At 43.0% G+C, this 20,528-nt stretch overlaps 1 protein-coding gene across 1 annotated transcript; it reads left to right on the top strand.

The window, feature by feature from the left end:
* The first annotated feature begins 2,612 nt into the window (after positions 1–2,612).
* usp12b (ubiquitin specific peptidase 12b) lies at positions 2,613–20,058 on the top strand. The gene is made up of 10 exons (XM_072376304.1): positions 2,613–2,750; positions 6,393–6,473; positions 6,784–6,867; positions 8,580–8,709; positions 9,203–9,459; positions 10,728–10,804; positions 10,895–10,978; positions 12,415–12,612; positions 13,387–13,465; positions 18,226–20,058. The coding sequence occupies exons 1-10, from the start codon at positions 2,703–2,705 to the stop codon at positions 18,325–18,327; spliced, it is 1,140 nt and encodes a 379-aa protein (XP_072232405.1). The 5' UTR covers positions 2,613–2,702; the 3' UTR covers positions 18,328–20,058.
* Positions 20,059–20,528: the final 470 nt, after the last annotated feature.

Below are 20,528 nucleotides of genomic sequence, written 5' to 3'. Positions count from 1 at the left end.
GCCGGGGTGCCTGCTCCTATAGTGCGGCAATCCGGCCATTTCATGACTCTCTCGCGAGCAATGCTTTCTCTCGAGTTGATAGTCGCTCGCCTGTGTTTTCCAGTGCTTCCTGGCTGGTTGGAAAGCGGCTCACTCAATCAGTGTTTTGTACCAGTCTCCTTTGTACGAGTCAGCTCCAGCTGAGGACTCCTTGTGGACTTCTTACCTCTGCTACTCTCCCACCTCAGCCTCATACGACTCCAGCACATGTCAAGGACAACCAGTGATCCCCATCGAAGTAACCTTGTCGACCAGAACTAGTAAGACCACACCATCTATAAACAGCAATACTTCTGGACCTAGCCTTGGATGTTCTTTGGCTACACCTACCGGAATTAACTTACCTCTCTTCTCCTCCAGAGACTCAGACCCAGTGGCTGGATTATTCCTCAAAATCCTTTGTTTCTCTGGACCATTATACAAACAAACCAGTTAAACTTTTACCAGTCTGTGTTACACAATGACTCTACGATGATTGTTGCCTGTCACTAATGACTGTTTTACTTCTCATTACCAATGTATTCATTAAGCTAAAAGTGTCAATCACTCATTGTTAATTTTACCGCAGCAATAAAATGTTCCTCTTTTAAACTGTGGAGTAACACTATGATGGTACTGAGACCGTTTTAAATCAACCAGCCACTTCAGTCATATGTGACAACCTCTTGTCAATATTGAGAATTTTGGCTGATGAAACCGGTTTTAACCGGGGTCACAAACTGCTGCTGCTGTTGTAAAAAGACATAAAACTATTTCCAACTATTGTATGAAAAGAGAAAGACCATTGGTACACTCATCCTACTGTCTACACGGTGCTCGTCTACTCACTGATCCCAACGGACATGAAATATTGCAAGAACTTGGAGCAACTTCATTCAGCAGTCGTCTACTGTGGCGTTTTCTGACAAGAACATTTCCCACTGTTTGAACTCATTTAGCTGTTTGTATGGAAATGATTCGGCAAAATTTCAGTTGGCAGTGGAGGACATTTAATACTCATTCACAACAAAGGGACCTGCATTTAAATATTTTGTATGGTGCGTGTGCAAGAAATGCACGGGAAGTTATAAAAGACAGCAGTCAGTTACCCTGATGTAAAAATGGAGCCAGAATAAGAATAAAAAAAAGTTTGACTTCTATTAAATGATTAAAACTTAGTAAACTGATAAGTCAACGTTTTTAAGAGATGATGTCAATAAAATTGCATTATTATTCTTGTATGAAATATGTTCATATCAGCAATCATCTAAATGATTTACAATTTATTTTATTTTCTTGTGTGTTCTAAAAGCTTTTTGTCCAGCGTTATGATAATTTGTTTCTTAAGGACTAAAGTTGTTATTCAAATGTGTATATATAGTAAAAAGATATGACATCAATAAACAGTCAGGGCTATCTCAACTTTGTATTTAAGGACAGAATCTGAGTGAATATCGTCACATTCCTCCACTGAAATACATAGTGACGTCTCACGCAAGCTCCGCCCACCGAGTCACCATGTTGAAAATCAAACTAACTCAAGTGCGACTAAGCATAAACTAAGCAGTAGTGCGTCAGCCACACTCACTGACACCAGAACTGGACGAAAGGAAACCATGAAGTCAGACAGAGATATCGCACTGCAACACCGGAAGCAATATTATTCTATCTTCAAAATAAGATATTGGGTGATAAATGAAAAATATTTGCTCCTTCTTATCTGCACAATGAATATCTGCACGGTTTAATTACAATTATACCTTAAAGTTTCCTTTGATTCAGTGTTTATGTCACTTTCTCATAAACTGAGGGGACATAATAGATGTGAAACATCTATTACATCAATTAGACTGGATGTCCTTTATGTAGCTGTCTGGAAACTTCAAGCCATAGCAAAAATACTACGTGAAAAGATTAGAAAATATCCTTTTCAAACAAGAAAACATTAACATTTCACAAAGCATGCAGCATTTTGCTAAAAAAGTAACAAAACAGACAAAACAGTAACACGTCAGTAAACAGGATAACAAACTGTAACATTTCAAAAGACACAACAGGATTGCAAAAAATCAACAAAGAAGCAACAACTAAACCAAAGTTTTGTTCAGAGAGCAGAACAAGAAAAGGGAGGACGGAACAACGGTGCAAAAGTTTCACAAACACAAAGGACAAACAGCACAGGAAGAAAAAATAAATAGGACGAAATAAGAGTAAATAAAAAAACAGCAACATTGTGACATCAAAAAATAGCTGTTTCAAAAATCTTTAAAAAGCTGTTTTTTGTACTTTTTACTGTGTTTTGTGATACGTCTGTGTGGTTTGTTAAATGTTTGAAAAAAAATCGGTTTCGTTTTTGTTTTATCAAATCTTGTTGTGTTTGAGGAAGTATTTATTTTTTATTGCATAAAATATACTGCGTTTTATTTTTAAAGCAGTGTGATTTCTTAATGAAAAACACAATCTTTTAGTCTTCAAAGCACGATATATAATAATTTAACCTCCAACACGAATGGAAACTTGGTTTCATTAGTTTGAAATCTCAGACCGGAAGCCACAGCTGTAGTTTCCTGTCACTTTACATTACTGATAGACAGGAGCAGCAGGCTCTCCCTTCCGGAACTCTGCAGCCGTATTGGCTCTGGTTATTTCACCATCGGGGTTCGGTCCAACATGGCGGCTTACGGATGGAAATACTGATGACAGTCCGAAAGATCGCCTCGATTTGTACGATGGTAAGTAGGTCAGATTCGGCTGTACGGATGGTGTTCGTGTGCCGCGGAGCTGTCCGCTGCCCGGGCTCGTGAGCTTGGACGCTGAGCTAGCTGCCTTGCTAGCCTGTTTGCTAACCTCCCTGAACAACATGATAACAAAACACAGCGTTTCCAGAAAGTTGTACAGCCCAGACTGTTCTGGGCGGCCCTCGAGCGCTGCAGAAATTCTAGTTTGGAGTAATAATGGGGCCGTGTTTAAGTACAAACCAGGTGTGTGTGTCAGTTGGCGAGACAGCTTTGGTTTGTTGACGTGAGAGGGGCAGGATAGTCCAACAGGCGAAGACCAGCTAGCTTAGCCTGCTAGTTTCTCGAGTACTTAGTGGCCAAATTTGTTTGCGTACACATGAGAATCCAAGCGATGACACTTGTTATCGCAGATGCTTGTTTTCTAACAGATGCACCCGAAAAACAAGTCATTAATCATGGGAGCATGCAAACACCACAGTCAGCTGATACTGGTGTGTTTTTTTTTTATGTAGCTATAAAAAAAATGACCGCATCCTGTCATGGGATACAGGCTGAATGTTTCTTGTGGGTCTGCTAAAAAAATGACAGTTCCTTTTTTTTTCTTTTTAATCTGAAAAAGCCCAACTACTGCTGAGTATACATATAAATCCAACCACCTTTAAGGTGAATGTACATGTCTAGATAGTTCATCATCTGTGTGTCACAGTGAACTTTGAAGACCTTAAAGGTGGAGGCACTTACCAACGCCGACAAATACAAACAAGGCTAAACGTTATCTGGTGCTGGCAAGCTTTTTTCTTATTTTTATTTTGTCTGTGCCATTTTGGCAGCCCACCAATCACTGACAGGGAGGCGTTTGTTCTTTCAGAAAATCAATTTGGCTGATGAAACCACAGAAGTAGAGCTGCACAAAACAGAGTCAAGTGTTACAATTCTGGGTTTAAGCTCTCAGCATCTGTATTCCGCCGCCATACTGGTGATGTTTGTTGTTAGACCTCCACATGTTCTGCATTCTTAGGTTCGCAAGCTTCTCCATCAGTTAGATAAAGAAATGCCAACACTACAGCGCAGCTGTGGGCTCGCTTGGGGCTGAGCACAAACGGAAAGGGAAAGACCATTTACTTTAAGGAGGGATTTCTCAGATGTGCATCAGTAATAAGTGGTGTCTTTATAAGTGGCGACGAAATTCCGTTCACGAACAAAACGAAGCAAATCTAAATCAGTCTTGAAAAGCAGCGAAACACCAGGTTTCATAGGCTTGCCTAAGGCTGGCAGTGTCTGCAGCATTGCAAGTGGTTTTAATTAAGGAGAAGAAGTAGTTGTCCCAGCCAAAAAGAAAGTTCCGTCGGGGCGGTGGCTGTACCATCTTAAGCAAAGTCTATCAGAGGGCACCACAAGTATGGAGATCTCGAGAGTTAGGCGGAGATGTTCAACTTAAAGAAAGCATAGGGACACGGATGGCATCACCAAAGCCACTTCTCAAGTGCTGTGGCTAAATTTATTACATCAAAATACACAGAACATGTTTTCCTTTCATGAGGAAAACAACTCCAAGTTGCTAACGGCACCGAATCAGTGGGACCCGGTGCCTTGGTGGGACAACGGCATGTCCCAGTGAGAAGACACCGTCAGCCGCACGAGTTTGACTGGAAACAAGGGCCCAGTCATGCCATTTTAATCTTTGTCAGGTTAGACTTGATTCGCAAAATGTTTTTTTTTTTGTTTTTTTTTAACATCTTCTAAATGCGAATCCGTTAATGTCCCAGTATGATTAGATCTCAGTCTTGGGTAAAATTGGTGTTTCGGGTCATGATGCAGAGCAGCAGACACAGAGGCTCCCAAACACAATTAGAACTGATTTCTGAAGGAATGCATATTTTCTATTTGTGTTTTTTTTTTTTTTTTGTCTTTTCCCTTTTTTTTTCCAGGTAGTGATTCCTGTTTCCTGCTGGGCCGAGTGACTCATATCCAGGAAAGCGCTGCAGTTTGATTAAATCAAAATAAGACAATAGTTTTGCTTGAGGAGGGAAGAACAAACACTCCTGTCGCATCCACAGGGGAAAAAAGATTTTGTGAGGCGGCAGTGGATCGTTCGGGATCAGTTTGAATTAGAGAATCGGTTTCTTTGGACCGAGCCTACCAGAGACGAGGCATCACCTCCTCCCTTATTGAAGAACAGTCTGATCTGAGTGGCACAAAACGTTAGTCTGAAAGATCTGCGACAGTTCATCTCTGTCGCTCTTTTCCTTCTCTGACTTTCACTGATCGTTGCCCCTCCTTTGCTCATATAACAGAATTCATAAGGTTACATATGACTCATTATTTATAGTGGAATTTTGCACGAGCATTACAAAATATTGGTGGTTCACTATTTTTTTTTTTTTAGCTCTTTCTGTCCACGTTGGGTCAAAAGTTGGGACTGAAATGCGCTCCTTTACCCAGGAAGCAGCAGATAGCCGCACCACAGCTGCTGTGGAGCTTCAGCTCGTGTCACACCTTTGGTCATTTAGCTGAGAGTCGACATAGACAAACAGCTCATTGCCTGACAAATGTTTTCTAGATGTGCTTTGAAGTTAAATAGCCTGATGTTGTTTGTGCTAATAGATAGTTCAGACTCAGAGGAAGGCTTTGAAACTCTCTTGCACACATGCTTTTGTCTAGAATAGTCTTTGAGGCTGTCGTTTGTTGCAGAGCTCAGTTGGCTTTCATTTCCATCGTTACAGGAAACTGACTTGTTTCAAGGCTGTCGCTTCAAACTAGCACAGATAGCTGTCATTAACGCGCGCTCCTCGCTTCTACCGCCTTCCGCTCCGTTTGCCTCTCGGAAGAAAGAAAAAAAAGAAATCTGGCTGTTTTTGTGTACTTTGTTTCCAGCCCGGAGCTGCTTGAAGGCCGCGTTTGTTAGCGAGATCAGACGGAGCCTGAATGCCTCGTGTTGACTTTGCACGGGCTGCAGTGCGATGATGAGCGCCAACAGCAACGGCTCCACTCATGGAGTCATTCATCCCCGAGGGGAAAAGCTGCATCATCGTTACCGTCATCATCATTGCTCTTTGTGTCTGTCTGTCCTGGCTCAGTTTAAGGGTCACACAAGACAACAGGCGCTCAAAACACCACTTTATAATGACACCAAGACTCCTCGTAGTGATGATTGGCTCAGGTTTTGTTTTTCCCCCTCGTAGAAACAACACAAACATCTCTCATGTGTGTCAACAAAGGCTTCGAAATGATCCCAGAATTTGTTTTCACAAGCTCGACCTTGTGCAAGCCGGGCTGGAACAGACCTTGGAAGAGAAAGTGCAAAGAAACGATGAAGGCAGATTCATTTTAAATCCAAGGGCAGTCAAATATCTGCTCACACAAGCAATGACACGTGAGAATAAAGGGGAAGAAAAGGCAGCTGCGACAAACAGATGGTTTCCAGTCCAGCTAGGAAGAGACGAAAAGAAGAGGAAGAACAAAAAACATAGAGGAAATGAAGGACAAAGGAGGTTTTCTGAAGGAAATTTTGACTTGTGTTTGGAGAAGTCGGACAATAATGGAAGGAAAAGCAGTGCGTTCACATTTGTAGCGGCCTGGAACGTGAAAATGTCCCTGTGAAATGTTAACATTGTGTCCTGTTTTCCTCTTCTCCAGGGCGCCAATGCCTCTGCCTTGGAAAAGGAGATTGGACCGGAACAGTTTCCCGTGAACGAACACTACTTTGGATTGGTCAACGTAAGTGTCACTCGCTGCACCGCAGGCGGGGCCTTGGACGGCTCTTCGGGAAGCGTTATAGACGAGCTTCAAGTGCATCCAAACTTCCAGTAAAAGCACTCAGCAGTTACTGTAGAGGTGGTTACAACCGCCGCTCTAATGGTGTCAGATTATTTAATGATTCTCATTTGTGTCAAGTGTGTCAGGCCGGTTTTATAGTGCTGCTATCCTTCATTAGCTGTCAACTGAAGCCAAAGCTATCGGAAAAGCACGAACGACCGCCTTCTCTACTTAATCCTTTTTGTCTCTTTTTTTTTTCTTTTTCTTTTAGTTTGGCAACACCTGCTATTGTAACTCGGTGCTGCAGGCTCTGTATTTCTGTCGGCCGTTTAGGGAGAAGGTCCTGGCTTATAAGGTAAGTGATGAGAGATGCTCTGTCGAAATTAGCCGCTGAAATAGTAAAGCTGAAAGCAGACTCAGCTGAGACCTGAGAATCCCTGAACTAACAGAAAAAGCTTAGATACTGTAGTAATGAGGGTCAGGGTTGGAAAAAGAACCCCCCTGGTTTACTTACTCTGTACCCAGCCTTATCCCACGCACTAATCCAAACTGTCATCTTTTATGATAGTCACGTTATATATGGAACTCCTTCTGCAAAATGCATATAAACCTTTTATATTGGTGAATTACTTAATCTCTTATTTTGATAATTGTTTCAAGCCCTGAAGACTTTTTCAGCTGAAAAATATGTTTTGTTTGTCCTCCAAAGATGGCCTCGGAGGTGTTCGGGCAGTAAAAAAATATTCATATTGGCCCCAAATTTCTCTCCACTGCTCACCAGCAGCTTTCCGCATTCCCCATGTTGCAGATGCAAGGGAAACTGATCCGCTGTCCCGCCAATTAGGAGAACATAGCGCGGTGAAAAAGTTTGCCTTTTTTAAGCAGGGGAAGAAGAGAAACTTATGTGTGAATCAAGGAGATCCCAGAGGGGCGATTGACACTTGCTGGGAAGCTGAAGTGACGAGCTGTCATCTGGCAACTGCTTAAAGTCCCACCAAAAAAGATGGGTTACTCAGTTTTGTTGCATATGAATCGGGCGCCAGGCCACTTGGATAACAGCACGGGGTCAGATTTACTAAGTCTCGAGGCTGCTGTCCATAAAAAGTTCAGGTGAAGGTGACCTATATGCAAGCTTCGAAAGTCGAGCATATGCCTGCTTATCAATACGCGTTTATGATAGGAATGGGCATTTTAAGGGATTGTTGAGGTTAGCCAGTTAAAATCGATTAGTTGTGACATCATCGTGACATCGCCATTAAATTTAACAATCAATCACCAAAGCGGTTAGTTGCTCCTGTCGTTTGCTGTCACTCCAGTGTTTAGCTACAACAAAACCAGTCATTGTTCGTCTCTCCCTCTGGTCTCTATGCTCCTGGAGCGCAACATTTTTGTGACGATTTGGTAAGCGAGTCCTCACCGCGCTGGTCGAACCGCGGTAAGCTAGCTTCAGCCCGCATAATGTGCATTCAACTTTGTTGTCCAGTTGGCTGAAATACCGTCAAGCTTCACTTCGTTTTGTAGTGGTTGACCGTTCCGTCTGCACATCCCTAGTTTATGACGTCTACCTCACAGATCCTGCGTTTCTTTGGTAAATTCTCTGCCGATGCAACATGGAGGTGATGGATAGAAAGGTGTTGGGTTGTATTCGCTGTCTTTTTTTCCTTTGTTTTCTTCTCTGCACTTTGTCCTCTCGCTTACATCCAGCACATCCTGGTCTTAGTTTGCCGCTGACATTAGTGGAGCCGGTTAGTAACATGAGCGCGAGCTTAACGAGGAAATATATTCTCACCCTGACCAAAGCAATCTGCCTGAGCTGTGATTTATCTACAGCGCGCAGAGAATGTGAGCTGTGTACACCGATATCAGTGCTTCGTCTGTTTCCATGTATCCTCGGTATCGATCAAAGAGTGGAAAACTCTCCCTGTGAATTCTCCATGAACATTCTCAGACGCAGCTTTCTCCAGATGACGTGTCGTACATTTTTCAGGGAGCATGTGCGAAAAGACAGCCTTATAAGTGGTTGAAGTCTGTATGGAGTGAGACAGTGAACCGTTTCCTCCTCTCCAGGTGCAGCCTCGCCGCAAGGAGTCCCTCCTCACCTGCCTGTCCGACCTGTTCAACAGCATCGCCACGCAGAAGAAGAAAGTCGGAGTGATCCCCCCCAAAAAGTTCATTTCACGGCTGAGAAAAGAAAACGGTAGGGATTCGAGATGCCGGAAAAGGTCATGGCGCACATAGATGTAGAACATTCAGAGGACAGCTGTGCAAAAATGCGCAGCTGCCGCTCGTGTCAGAACACCAGACTTCCTGGATTATGTGTGGAAAACATCTACCCGCCAGCAGATGTTTGCGAAAGCTGAAAAGTGTTCTTTCATCAGTGGCTTTAGAGCAACTTCCTTTCATCACCAAACAAACACAGCTGAGATTGGAGATGGGGGAAACTGATGAGGCAGAGAGCTGAGAGATGGAAAAAGAGGGGTGGAGGGGTGGTATCAGTGGAAAAGTTAATGACACAGACGAGGAAGTAGTATTGGCAGCCAAGTCATAGAGCGGAAAGCAGATGAAATGTTGATGTCTTTTCTTTCAGAACTTTTTTTTTTTTGGTCCATATTCCCGATTCCTCCTTCACACCTTTATGTATCCTTACATTTCTCTCTGCTTATTCATGGTTCTACATCTCCCCTGTTCAGAGTTGTTTGACAACTACATGCAGCAGGATGCCCATGAATTCCTCAACTACCTCCTCAACACCATCGCCGACCTCCTCCAGGAGGAGAAGAGCCAGGAGCGACAGCAGAATGGAAAACTGGTACAGAACGGAGGTGGAGGGGGAGGAGGAGGAAGTGAAGGAGAAGGGGAAGGAGGAAAGGAGACACAGCAGACCTGGGTTCATGAGATCTTCCAAGGAACTCTGACCAACGAGACGCGCTGCCTCAACTGCGAAGCTGTAAGTGGCTCGAGTGCTCGGGGCGGGAGGTGCTTGAGTTCGGGTTTGTTTAGGAAAATCTGCGATCGGAAGGACAGTTAAGCATGTATACAAAACATGCTCATGATAGGATGCTTTCAGTTCTGTCTTCAGCAAACGCAGCTCGACGGGGACTGTGATTGGCCGGCCGTCTGCGGAGCGCCGGCCTATCGACTTTGCTGCGTTTGGCCGAATGTGAGCCAGCAGTAAATCCCTTTCATGCTTCAGAATCCATCCAGCTGTATCCGTCCCAGTGTCCCTGGAAGCCAGGCGTGCCCATCCCACTACTCTGCGTCCACATGTTTAGCAGATAATGTCGTAGCTGTACATCGCGAGCCGTTCCGAGCCCTCTTCGAACTTTTTTTCCATCTTGTCGCTCTAGTTCAGGGTTCAGTGGAATCGTTGTGGAAGTCTTGATGGTGGATCTCAGTGATATGTCCTCTTCCTTGAGAATATTCTGCTTTTCATTTGATGTTGCAAAGGGCTTTTTCCTTTACCATGGAAAGAATCCAACCATCATTCAATACCATTATCTTTGTGGACATCCAGAACACCCATAATGGACCCTCTTTTTGTCTGATGGTGTTTTTTACAGTCCGAAAAAGGCCCATTTTACTTGTATTGACTGCATTTTGTGGGCTCAAAGACGCAGCTTCTAAATACAAATGCTTTTACCAACTAAACTGATAAAGGAATAACCCGCCCGTCTGTCCACTAAACAGTTGAGAAGCAACCATCCAATTACTTTCTAGCCTTTATAAAAAAAGTCTTTCATCTGATTTGGACATGAATATTCTGAAACTGAAGCTGAGAAATTGCATTTTTAGCCCATTTTCATAATCCAACTGTCACTTGAATATGTTTTGGTAAACTCTAAAACATTGTGCCAAATACTTTGTATATAACAGTGTGTACAAAGCACACAAAAGACCAAATATTAAGCAAAAAATGAGGCCTTATCATAACATAATAGACTACAGAATTCTGTGTATGATTATATACTGTATATATGCCATTTATATATGCTGTTTTAAAGAATGTAAGGAAGTTATATTTTGCATACAGGTCTGTATGTATAAATGTATTAATAACCTGTTAATTAGTGGGATCTCACTATTCTTTTTCATTCAAAGTCATGAGGTGTAGCGTGGACCAGATGTATGCCGCAGAAACATTCAGTGACATTTTAATCAATAGTGCCTTTTCAAACAGAGAAACCACGCGACTCTGTACCTTTGCTTGTGTCGTAGGTGAGCAGTAAGGATGAGGACTTCCTGGATCTGTCGGTGGATGTGGAGCAGAACACGTCGATCACACACTGTCTCAGGTATTTTCCAAAAGGGGGAAAAAAGAAAAAGGCGGTTGAGTTGTCTTTGAAATAACTGTGGACGTGACTTTGTGTGTTTCCGCTCAACAGGGGCTTCAGCAACACAGAGACGCTATGCAGCGAATACAAATATTACTGTGAGCAGTGTCGCAGCAAACAGGAAGCCCAGAAAAGGTGGGTGACATCAGCAGAGATGGTGGAACTATGTGTTGTTGACTGCATGAATCTGAAGAACCCCCCCCCCCCCGCGAAATTAGGAACAAGAGCAGAGTCATTATGTGAGGCTATTTCCGTGAGCGGGAATGACATCCTGTGCTGGTTCTTGTTGCAGCAGAGCTGAAAAAGCCTCTGTGCTGTTTAATCTGTCGGTGTGCAGAGGGTGTGCAGTGTTGTCCGTTTGGTTGAGCAGTTTGGGGTCGAGGTGTGGAACGTGCTGAGAAGCTCCATCTTTTTTTGGATATTTTTGTAAAAACATGTAAAACATGTTGGTTAATGCAGCAAAATTCCCCGTAAAGTTGCTCTCCTTCACGTGTTTTTCTAAAAATCACCCCTTTAAGACCGCGTTTGCAGACTCTGCTCTAATAAAGTCCTGATTTGCTGCATCTTGACAGACCGAGTGGAGTTCAGCTACCAGCGTGCTTTGCGGATTAGTGATCGCATCAACCCGGTGACGGTATTCTCGTTTGACAAACGGAACGTGTGCGCCGGTGTACTGTTGTTGTCTGCTCCCGTGAACAACAAGGGCAGATGTCACGGGTTGAAAATGTCTCCGACCAGCCTCCATTTTAAATTGTGTCTTTAGGCACTTTTTGTTACTTGCAGCTTGTCCATCATTCGTTCTCACTTCTTTAGTTTCATCTACAAAATAGTCAAGTGTAAAGTGTGCAAAACGTGGTAATTTTGCAGCAACAAGGTGATTCTCAAAGAGCTATTAGCTAAAAACTGGGTATATTTCTATCTCAGCATGGTCCTTAAAACATTAGAGGAAGCAGGGCAAGTGGAGGGCAAAAGCAGAAGTGTCGGGTATCAGATCGACAGCATCTGAGAATAAGTACAGAAAGTACTTTTACTGTCCGGTTTGCACGCAGCTGCATGGGAGCGGTTCCCTTCTGCATGACTGACACGCAGCTATCTGAAAGTTCTTCTTTAACGAGGGCGTTTGCCCCCGAAACCACATCAGTTGTCACCATAGCAACCGGCCAGGGCCTTCCTGTTACATTTTGAGAAGTCATTGTAGTTGCTGATCTGCTGAGACGTTATTTACAGTCTCTGCACCGCTGGACGCTGCTCTGTCGGGTCTGCTCCGTCACTTCCCTTTCCGTGAACCGGACCACTACATTTTCAGACTTCTGTGGCTTACCGGTGGGTTAAAAACTGTTTTCTGGTACACTGGATGTACCAGAAATGTATTTTTATACATAACAGCCACCACTTCTGAGCGCTAACTAGCATCCATGAGCTTGAAAGGGGCCATGCCGTCATCAGCGAGTGCATCACCTCGCTTTAACACGAAGCAGAATGCAGCGAGACCTCATGAGAATCAGCGTAAAAGCCTCACGAGCACCTTTTAAACATTTAACAAAAAAACATTGTCACGTTCTCCACCTCAGGATGAGGGTGAAGAAGCTGCCTATGATCCTTGCCCTCCACCTGAAGCGCTTTAAATACATGGACCAGCTGCACCGCTACACCAAGCTGTCCTATCGCGTCGTCTTCCCCTTGGAGCTCCGCCTTTTCAACACGTCTGGGGACGCCACCAACCCCGACCGCATGTATGACCTTGTTGCTGTTGTGGTACACTGTGGAAGGTAGGTTTCTGCTACTCACTCAGCTGATAATACACACTGTAGAGATCCTGCAGGCTTTAGATGTTTCCCTGCTTCATCACACCTGATTCAGATCAGTGCGTCATTAGCAGACTTGTGCAGAACTTAACAATTTCATCTGAATCAGGTGTGTTGAAGCAGGGAAACATCTAAAACCTGGACTTTGGACATCCCTGCTGCAGAGCAATGATCTGTCAGCACCTTTTTATGTCACATGTTGTGATATAAAAAAAGAAATGGGCCAGAAAGTCAATAAGCTGTAAGCAATAAGCTTCTACCTGTGTCATAATGTAGCTTTAAGGCTTTTTTAGGTTAGAATACAGATCCCAAACTTCAGATATAGGATGCAGGAGATTGAGCCTCTATATACCCGATAGGAAGCTGTTTTTTCTTCAGCGAAAGCTGCTGGTTCACCATCGTCCTCGCTGAGCGTGTCGCTTCATTTCAGCTGACGTGTCGGGAAAGAATATATCAAGTTGGTCACTGGATTGTTCCGCCTGCGGATGAATTTGATGTCATCGAACACAGATGCTTCCTGCAGGAGGGTGCTGGGAGTTCATGTCATGCCCTCTTTTCAAATAGTGCTGAATCATTTGTACAATTGTGTTAGATTTCACTTTTAAACAGTTAAACTTGGGTTTTGAGCCCTCGTTGCCGGACATTTTCCAAAGTAAATAGTGTTTTGGAGCGGTTTTCTTCATGTTATGTCACTGTTTGTGCCACAGTTTTCTACACCTCTCTGTTTTTGCTCTGCAGTGGTCCCAACCGCGGACACTACATCACTATCGTTAAGAGCCACGGCTTCTGGCTGCTGTTTGATGACGACATTGTAGAGGTGAGAAAAGAATCTGTCTGGCGTGTTTCTATCTTCCACCGTTTCTGTCTCACATCATGTCCTCAGGCTTAAACTTTGCTCCGCTTGTTACAGCCGAGTGGATTTAAGACACATCGGAGAGGAGCATATTCTGAGTTTAAAACAATATGACAGCTAATTGAAAAAAATCCTGTTATTTAATCTACTTTCATTGAATGAAAGAGCGGTTTCAACAGAATTGAGTGGAACAATATTCAAAGAAAGTAAGGCTTTTAGAGAAAGACTGGAATAAAGTTTCAATGTTTTATTAAATCTAAAATAAGTTTTGAAGTGAGGTTTAAAAGAGGAGAAACTCTGGAGTTAACTATGTGATGCATTCTGGTGTTCAAACACGTTTAAGAGCCAATAGTCAAGGAAAGAAATCAGACTGTCAGACATAAACTGAAAGGCCCTCCACTGGCCTGAACCCTCCTCGCAGGGTCATGCAGAAGTTTCCCGTCTCATCCAAACCAAACATAGCTTTTCAGGCATCCTTCGGCACTCTCCAGTGTTCTGTCTGGAGCTCCTTCAAGAGGCCTGACGCAAGTTGAAAAGAGGTTAAGTGGTGAGGATAAGACGGGAGGAATAGAAGAGCGGTTGAAAGCATCTGACAAAGGCCAAAGGATGTAGGAGGGAGGGAAAACGGGAAATACTTGCTTTATAGTGGAAAACGGCATCAGATCTGTTTAGCAGCTTGTTGATTTTCTCTCACTTCATCTTGCCACTCATCTGTCTGTTTCACGGTCACCACATACCTACTTAGATTTACAGGAAATGAAAACTGCCTTTTTCTTTGAAGACACATCGGGGGAAACCACAACAGCTTGCTCAGAATGAAACTCAGAACACAGAGACGCTGCAGTTTATCATGGTGATACTGCTGATAATTCAGTAGTTCAGATTTGGCCTGATGTCACAGGCTGAAATCTCGTCTCCTTCTCCATCCCCACTGCTTATTCGTCTTTCACATCATCCACACAGGAAACGGTCAAACAGTCGGCTTGCTGCTTCCTTTCCCCTGCGGTCAAGCATCCTTTCAGTTCTGTCCTGTTTCGTTCTTCATGCCAGACAGAATAGTATGCCACAGCAATCAAACTATCAGCAGTTAACTGCTCGTGCAGCTGGGATGATGAGCTGCTTCAGGGCTGGATGGAGTCCAGTCTATATTTAAAGACCAATGAGTTCGGTCGTGCCAGATTGTAGCTTATGTGGAGGCTTAGATGTTACTGATGGAGGGAAACAACTGACACGAGTCAAACATGCATCTTCCTTCTTAGCTAGATGCTTTTGATCCTACAAAGCCTTACTTTTGTGTCTCTTAATGTAAAACTTTTCAGCTGCTTGCTCAGGGGGACCAAACAGTCCAGTAAAACCTGAAAGAACTGAACATTGACACGACCTGGCTCAAAGGCCTCATCAAAAAGGAGGAAGCACACGGTGATTTATTAAAGTAATCCAAAACTAAACTGAGTATGCAACAAGAGAGTAATTGCAACTACACACACACGTGTTGTATTGTAACTTAAAAACCAAAAGGTGATGCCAACAGAACCCAAAATGCACTGCTGTCCTCAAGGAGCAAGCCTCCCCAAAGGGAAAGGGACAGAGCTTTTAATCACCACCTCACAGAACGCCCTGATCAGAGCCCAGTGCTCCAGCCAGCTCAGGATCTGAGGAGAGATAAAGATACACACCCACACAAGGCCCTGAGGGACACCTAAAGGGCCGTGACAACATATACAGGTGTTGTCAGATGTTGTTGTTGCATTTTCTTTAGAAATGTAGAAAATACGCGGTGCGCTTATGGTTTGAAATGAAATGTTACCATAAGGTCTTTTAGTAGACCAACTCAGGAATAGCTTAAGTCACTTTAATGCAAGACTTTTACACAGAAATGATCAAAAATAGATTCTGAATATGTGACTTAACATTGCATCCAGTTTATACTTTTAGATAATGTAAATTTTCTGCCACTGTTCTGTTTCAGGAGGACATTATTGTCCCTACTCCTTTGACTTCGAGGAGTCTTTTTTTACGTTTTTTTTTTATTTATTTAGAGCCTATTTCTCTGTCAAAACTTGAAACTTATGTACATATTCTGAAAAATGTTAGGGATTTATCAGTGTGACTCACATAGTGAGCATCACAACACAGTCTGCTCAAATGCTAAGTTGCTAGCTAGCAGTGGCATCTCAGTACTTCAGCTTAATGAGATTTATCATTTTAGAGCACCTATTTGATCTCTTGTTTGCCTTATAGACTAATCAGAATCTCCCTGTTCAATCCTTTTCAAATCTGTGACATTAGTAACAAATTAATCCCGGACAGATCTGTTAAATTATGTGAAGCAATGCCCGTTAATTAAGTTGCAAATTCAGTGAGGTTGCTGGATCAGGAAGCTGAAGAACTATGTTGCAGACCTTGATGGTCACTGGTTGCGATGAGTTGTGGGAGGTGTCGCCCTGCTGTCTGAATACAGAGAAAACGGCTCAGTCACAGCCATCGGGCACCAATGTTTAAAACTGATCCCACCGCCAGCACACAGTATTTTTCCACTATATTGGAAAGAAGCCCGCTCAGACATCTGTTCTGCAAGATTTTGCTGAATTTGCAGAGCAGAAACACTAACTTATCATTTTAATGGTTTGTGGAGATTTACTTGGCCTCCCAGCCTCACTGCTTTTCTCTCTGGCTGAAACCGGAGATTCTAGCTTGAACTCGAACTTGCCAGTGTGTGGATCTTTTTGCACCTGGAACTGAAGCTACTTCAGTTTTCTAAAGCTGCAGCCACTTCTGTTTTTAACCACCAACCTAAAAGTGTACTTTTTCAGTTTGTTTTCATCCCAAATGTCTTCCTGTTTGGTCCAGTAAACTGCTGCACCAAAATAAGAAACAGTGGACCGCTTAGCGAAAAGAAAAACCTGCAAATCACAGAGATAACAGTTGCGGCTTGAAGAGAAACATTCTAAAATCTATTTCAGTGTAAATGCTGCCCTAGATTTGCGACTCTACATGTATAAGGAATGTCTATGAATGTTTATTTTGAAAAGAGGCAGTATGAGGAGATGTACTGCTATCCACTGATTCAAAATCCGTAAATATAACGGGTACAAGGAGTAAACTCCTTGAATTGATCTAAATTCCCCAGAATACCTGGATGTAATACCCGGAAAGCTTTAGACGGCAGCCAGAGCGCTCTCAGTTGTTTGGAGAATCGGGGAGGAATTCTAACCGAAGAGCTAACAGCTGCTTAGAAGACGGAAAAACAAAAGAGCACATTTTCACCATCTGAAACGACTCAGGAAATTCAGTTTTTGGAGTGAGATATACATATAATAACTATATGATTAATAAAGATATACATAGAGTAAAATACACTGGGCAGCTACCGTACATGCACTTATGCTGTACAACACAGATGTTCTTCAGTTAACATTAGTGAAAAGAGTAAGCTGAATTTTTTTGTTATTTTAGATGGAAGAAATTCCTTCATGTAGGAATCTTCTGTTGGCTCTTAGCTCCCTATTAGAATTTCCTTCCCGAATCTCCAAACTGAGAATGCTCTGACTGCTGTTAGCTACAATTAAGACTGCTCACCAGCACTTCACACAATCCCACTTCTAAAAAGCTAAATATCCCTTAATCACAATATTTTGGAGACAAGAGGGCAACAAATTCCAGGTGCAGGCTGTTGCTGTAGTTGCACAGAGAGGCATTCCAAACCAACCTTTAAGTCGGTGCTGTACTTTGCTTTGGAGATCACGTTGCTGAAAAATTACAGCCAGATTTTGAGGAATGTCCAAGGCCACCATTCAGATCAACACATAGCCTGAATTGTAATCGTCTGCATTTGTCAAAACCCCAAATTGGCCATTACAGGAACAGAATCCTGGCTATGTTCGGTGAAAAGCTGTGTTGTTGTGTAAAAATGTCGAGGTCAGGGCAAGTTTTAACACTGGACTTCTACTCGAACATTGATCAAACAACCAAAAAAGACATAGAAATCTAATGCAGTAGAGTTTATTCAGGCAAAAGGAATAAACCCGAGTCCTTCCCTGAAAAAGACTGATTTTACAGTTGCATCGCACAGCATTTATACACATCTTTTTGGTTAAGCCCTACCTTTTCTTTAAAGAAAACCAAAAATAGATCCTTTGCCTGGCAACAAATGCATCACACCCAATACTTGGTTTAACTTTCAGCTAATCTCATATTCCTTCCCTCTGCAGTAATAGTCTGTACCAGGCAGTTCTAAACTGCTCTCAAACTTGTTTTTCCCCATTGTTTTTGGGCCAAATCCTATTGCATTTTTTAAAAACCTTTTTCGTGTGTTAGTATATATGTTCATATTCGATCATCCGTTTTCTATACCAGCTTAATCCAACTCAGAGTCACGGGGGGGCAGGAGTTTATCCCAGCTGTCATTGGGCGAGAGGCGGGGTACACCCTGGACCTGGTCACCGGTCCATCACAGGGTCGCATAGAGACAAACGAGACAAACAACTGTCCACGGTCACATATTGGATCCATTTAGAGTCGACCAATTAACCTGACATGTTTTTGGGGGGACACTTTTCAAGATTTAGAAAATTATGAACTGTCCTTTAAAAGATACTTCATCATTTTTGAGAGAGGAAATGAACATGTTACCTAAAAAGTTGATCTAAACTGTTACAGAAAGCCCTGGAGAATGATACAAGATCCCTGATTTTGTCTGTTTAACCTCTGTTCTTTTCTTGTAGAAAATCGATGCGCAGGCGATCGAAGAGTTCTACGGTCTGACATCAGACATTTCCAAGAACTCGGAGTCAGGATACATCTTGTTCTACCAGTCCAGAGACTGAACCAGCCAGTGGTAAATGCCCAACAGACTGTCCACTCAACAGAGGGAGAGGGGCTTATGGCAGCCACCAGTTCCACCCAGTACGCTCACATAGGTATCCAGGATTTATTCCCTGTAGGCGGAGCTTTGCACTGGAGCGCCACTGGGACGGGTTGAGACGTGTGCAGGTTGCGTGGCAGCCTCCTGGATTCCAAATCCTCTGAGTCCACACTGCAACAGGCACCTTAATATACAAAACGACTCATTCTGCAACACTCGCTTTGCACTGTGGCATCAGCAGGGAGGACCGCACCGCCAATCCAAGAGGCTGACATCACCGCGTGCGACGCATTGAAGGGGAAAGCAGTTTCAGGAGCTTGACGTGCAGACACTTACGCAACTTGTGTCAGAGGATGGCGGGCCTTGTTGTCATGGTTACCGATGGTGTCATCACAGTCTTCTTTTGCGTTTTTTTTGGCGTTCAGAAATATTATATCATGCTAACTTAGCTTTTTGTCACAGAGGTTGTAAAGTGTTTCTTAGCTTTGCAATAACATACAACAGTAATGTTGTCACTCTCCAGAAAGTTCTCCGATCATGGACAAACTGACATTTAACTGCACCACTGACACCACCTTTATTTAGTCATTGACAGTTTGAATGTGCACACTGAACACAGCGCAGTCATGCATTTTGCAGTGCTTTCACATCCTGATGTGGTGCTAGTAACATAAGGCGGAGTGTTAACTGAAACCTCCAGTTGGTGTTCACGAAGCTAATAGACCGAATCTCCGACTGATGAGCACGGCTCGTAATTTTAAGTTTTAATTTAATATTAAATACTAGATTTATCTTTATTTTGAATATTAATAACAAGTGAAGTTAACTGACCAAAAATACTATTTGCGTTCTCTATGATTTTTAACCTATCAATGTTTCATCGGCAGACATTTTTTTGTGATCATGTTTTACCCCAATCAGCAGAAAAGTCATTTTTTTAACAAGCCGGAACATAAAGTATGAAGAGGGATGAGCCTTAGATCAACTAGCTACAAAAAAGCAAAAACATTGCAGTTTTCAGAGGCTGAGACAGTGCCATTATGAGCCGTGTTTGGTGCCACAGTGGGAAAAGACACTGTATGAAGAGCAAGTATTGTAACAGCATAAGCTAACTTTTTTTCTTTTTTTTCTTTATTTCCACGCAGGCTTTTCGTGGTTTTGACGACAAACATGTCTGACTTTTTCAGAATACAATAATATGCACATTTGTATAATTTTTTTAATGGAGCACACAAAGTGAGAAATGCTTCTAATTTCAGTCAGTTCTGACACCCAAACTGTCACACTGCATGCAGGTCAAATGTGTGCGTAGTGTATGATGTGCTTATGAGTTGGAAAGGCTGATAATTAGCCACGTGCTGGCAAATTTCAGCTGAAGTGTTTCTACTGTCGCTGCAGCAGTGGAAAGGAGTCACATCTTTAGGGAACATGCTTTTCACTGCAGTGTCATAAACTGGGGCTCTGATGTGGAGCATGACCAGTGGTATTGAATTGAATTCCCTTAGACTGTCTGATGCCTTTTATAATGGCTAGTTCTTCTCAATATTTCTTAAAATGTCATTAAGCACCAGTCAGCAGTGATGTCAGGAGTTGATGGCAGTTCATCATGTAAGTGGCGTTTCAGACATAACTATGTAAAGGGATATAAGTGATTTACCATTTGTGATTTAGAAACAGTGAACACTGATTCACATGTTTTGTTGTATTATATGCATTTTATTTGCACTGTCACGATGTGATTTTACTTAAAGCCCTAGTCCAGCAGTGATTAATCGCTCAAAAGCTCATCGCTGTTTTTTTGGCCAGGGCTGTCATGGCTTCAAATTGAATTGGGTAGGACTAAAGTTTTTTTTTTTATTCCATGAATATGCCGGCCCCTGTACTCAAACCGCGGCTAGCACATTCTCGTTTGGGCCAGGCTAAGTCCTGTCTGGTTGCGGCTAGCTCCTGACTGTTCAGTTGGGCTAAGGCCCAGCAGGTAGTAGCAAACACCTGCTGTCTTAGCCAGGCTGAGCTAGCCACTGAGCTGGCTGCTAGCCAGAGTCTTGGCTGCTAGCTTCTAGCCACTGAGCTGGCTGCTAGCCAGAGTCTTGGCTGCTAGCTGCTAGCCACTGAGCTGGCTGCTAGCTGCTAGCCACTGAGCTGCTAGCCACTGTGCAGTAA

This window comes from Leuresthes tenuis, unplaced genomic scaffold (genome assembly GCF_036924035.1).
Source record: "Leuresthes tenuis unplaced genomic scaffold, fLeuTen1.0.hap1 SCAF_22, whole genome shotgun sequence".
Classification (NCBI taxonomy): domain Eukaryota; kingdom Metazoa; phylum Chordata; class Actinopteri; order Atheriniformes; family Atherinopsidae; genus Leuresthes; species Leuresthes tenuis.
The sequence above is the reverse complement of the archived record's forward strand: the minus strand, read 5'-3'. Positions and strand labels throughout refer to the sequence as shown.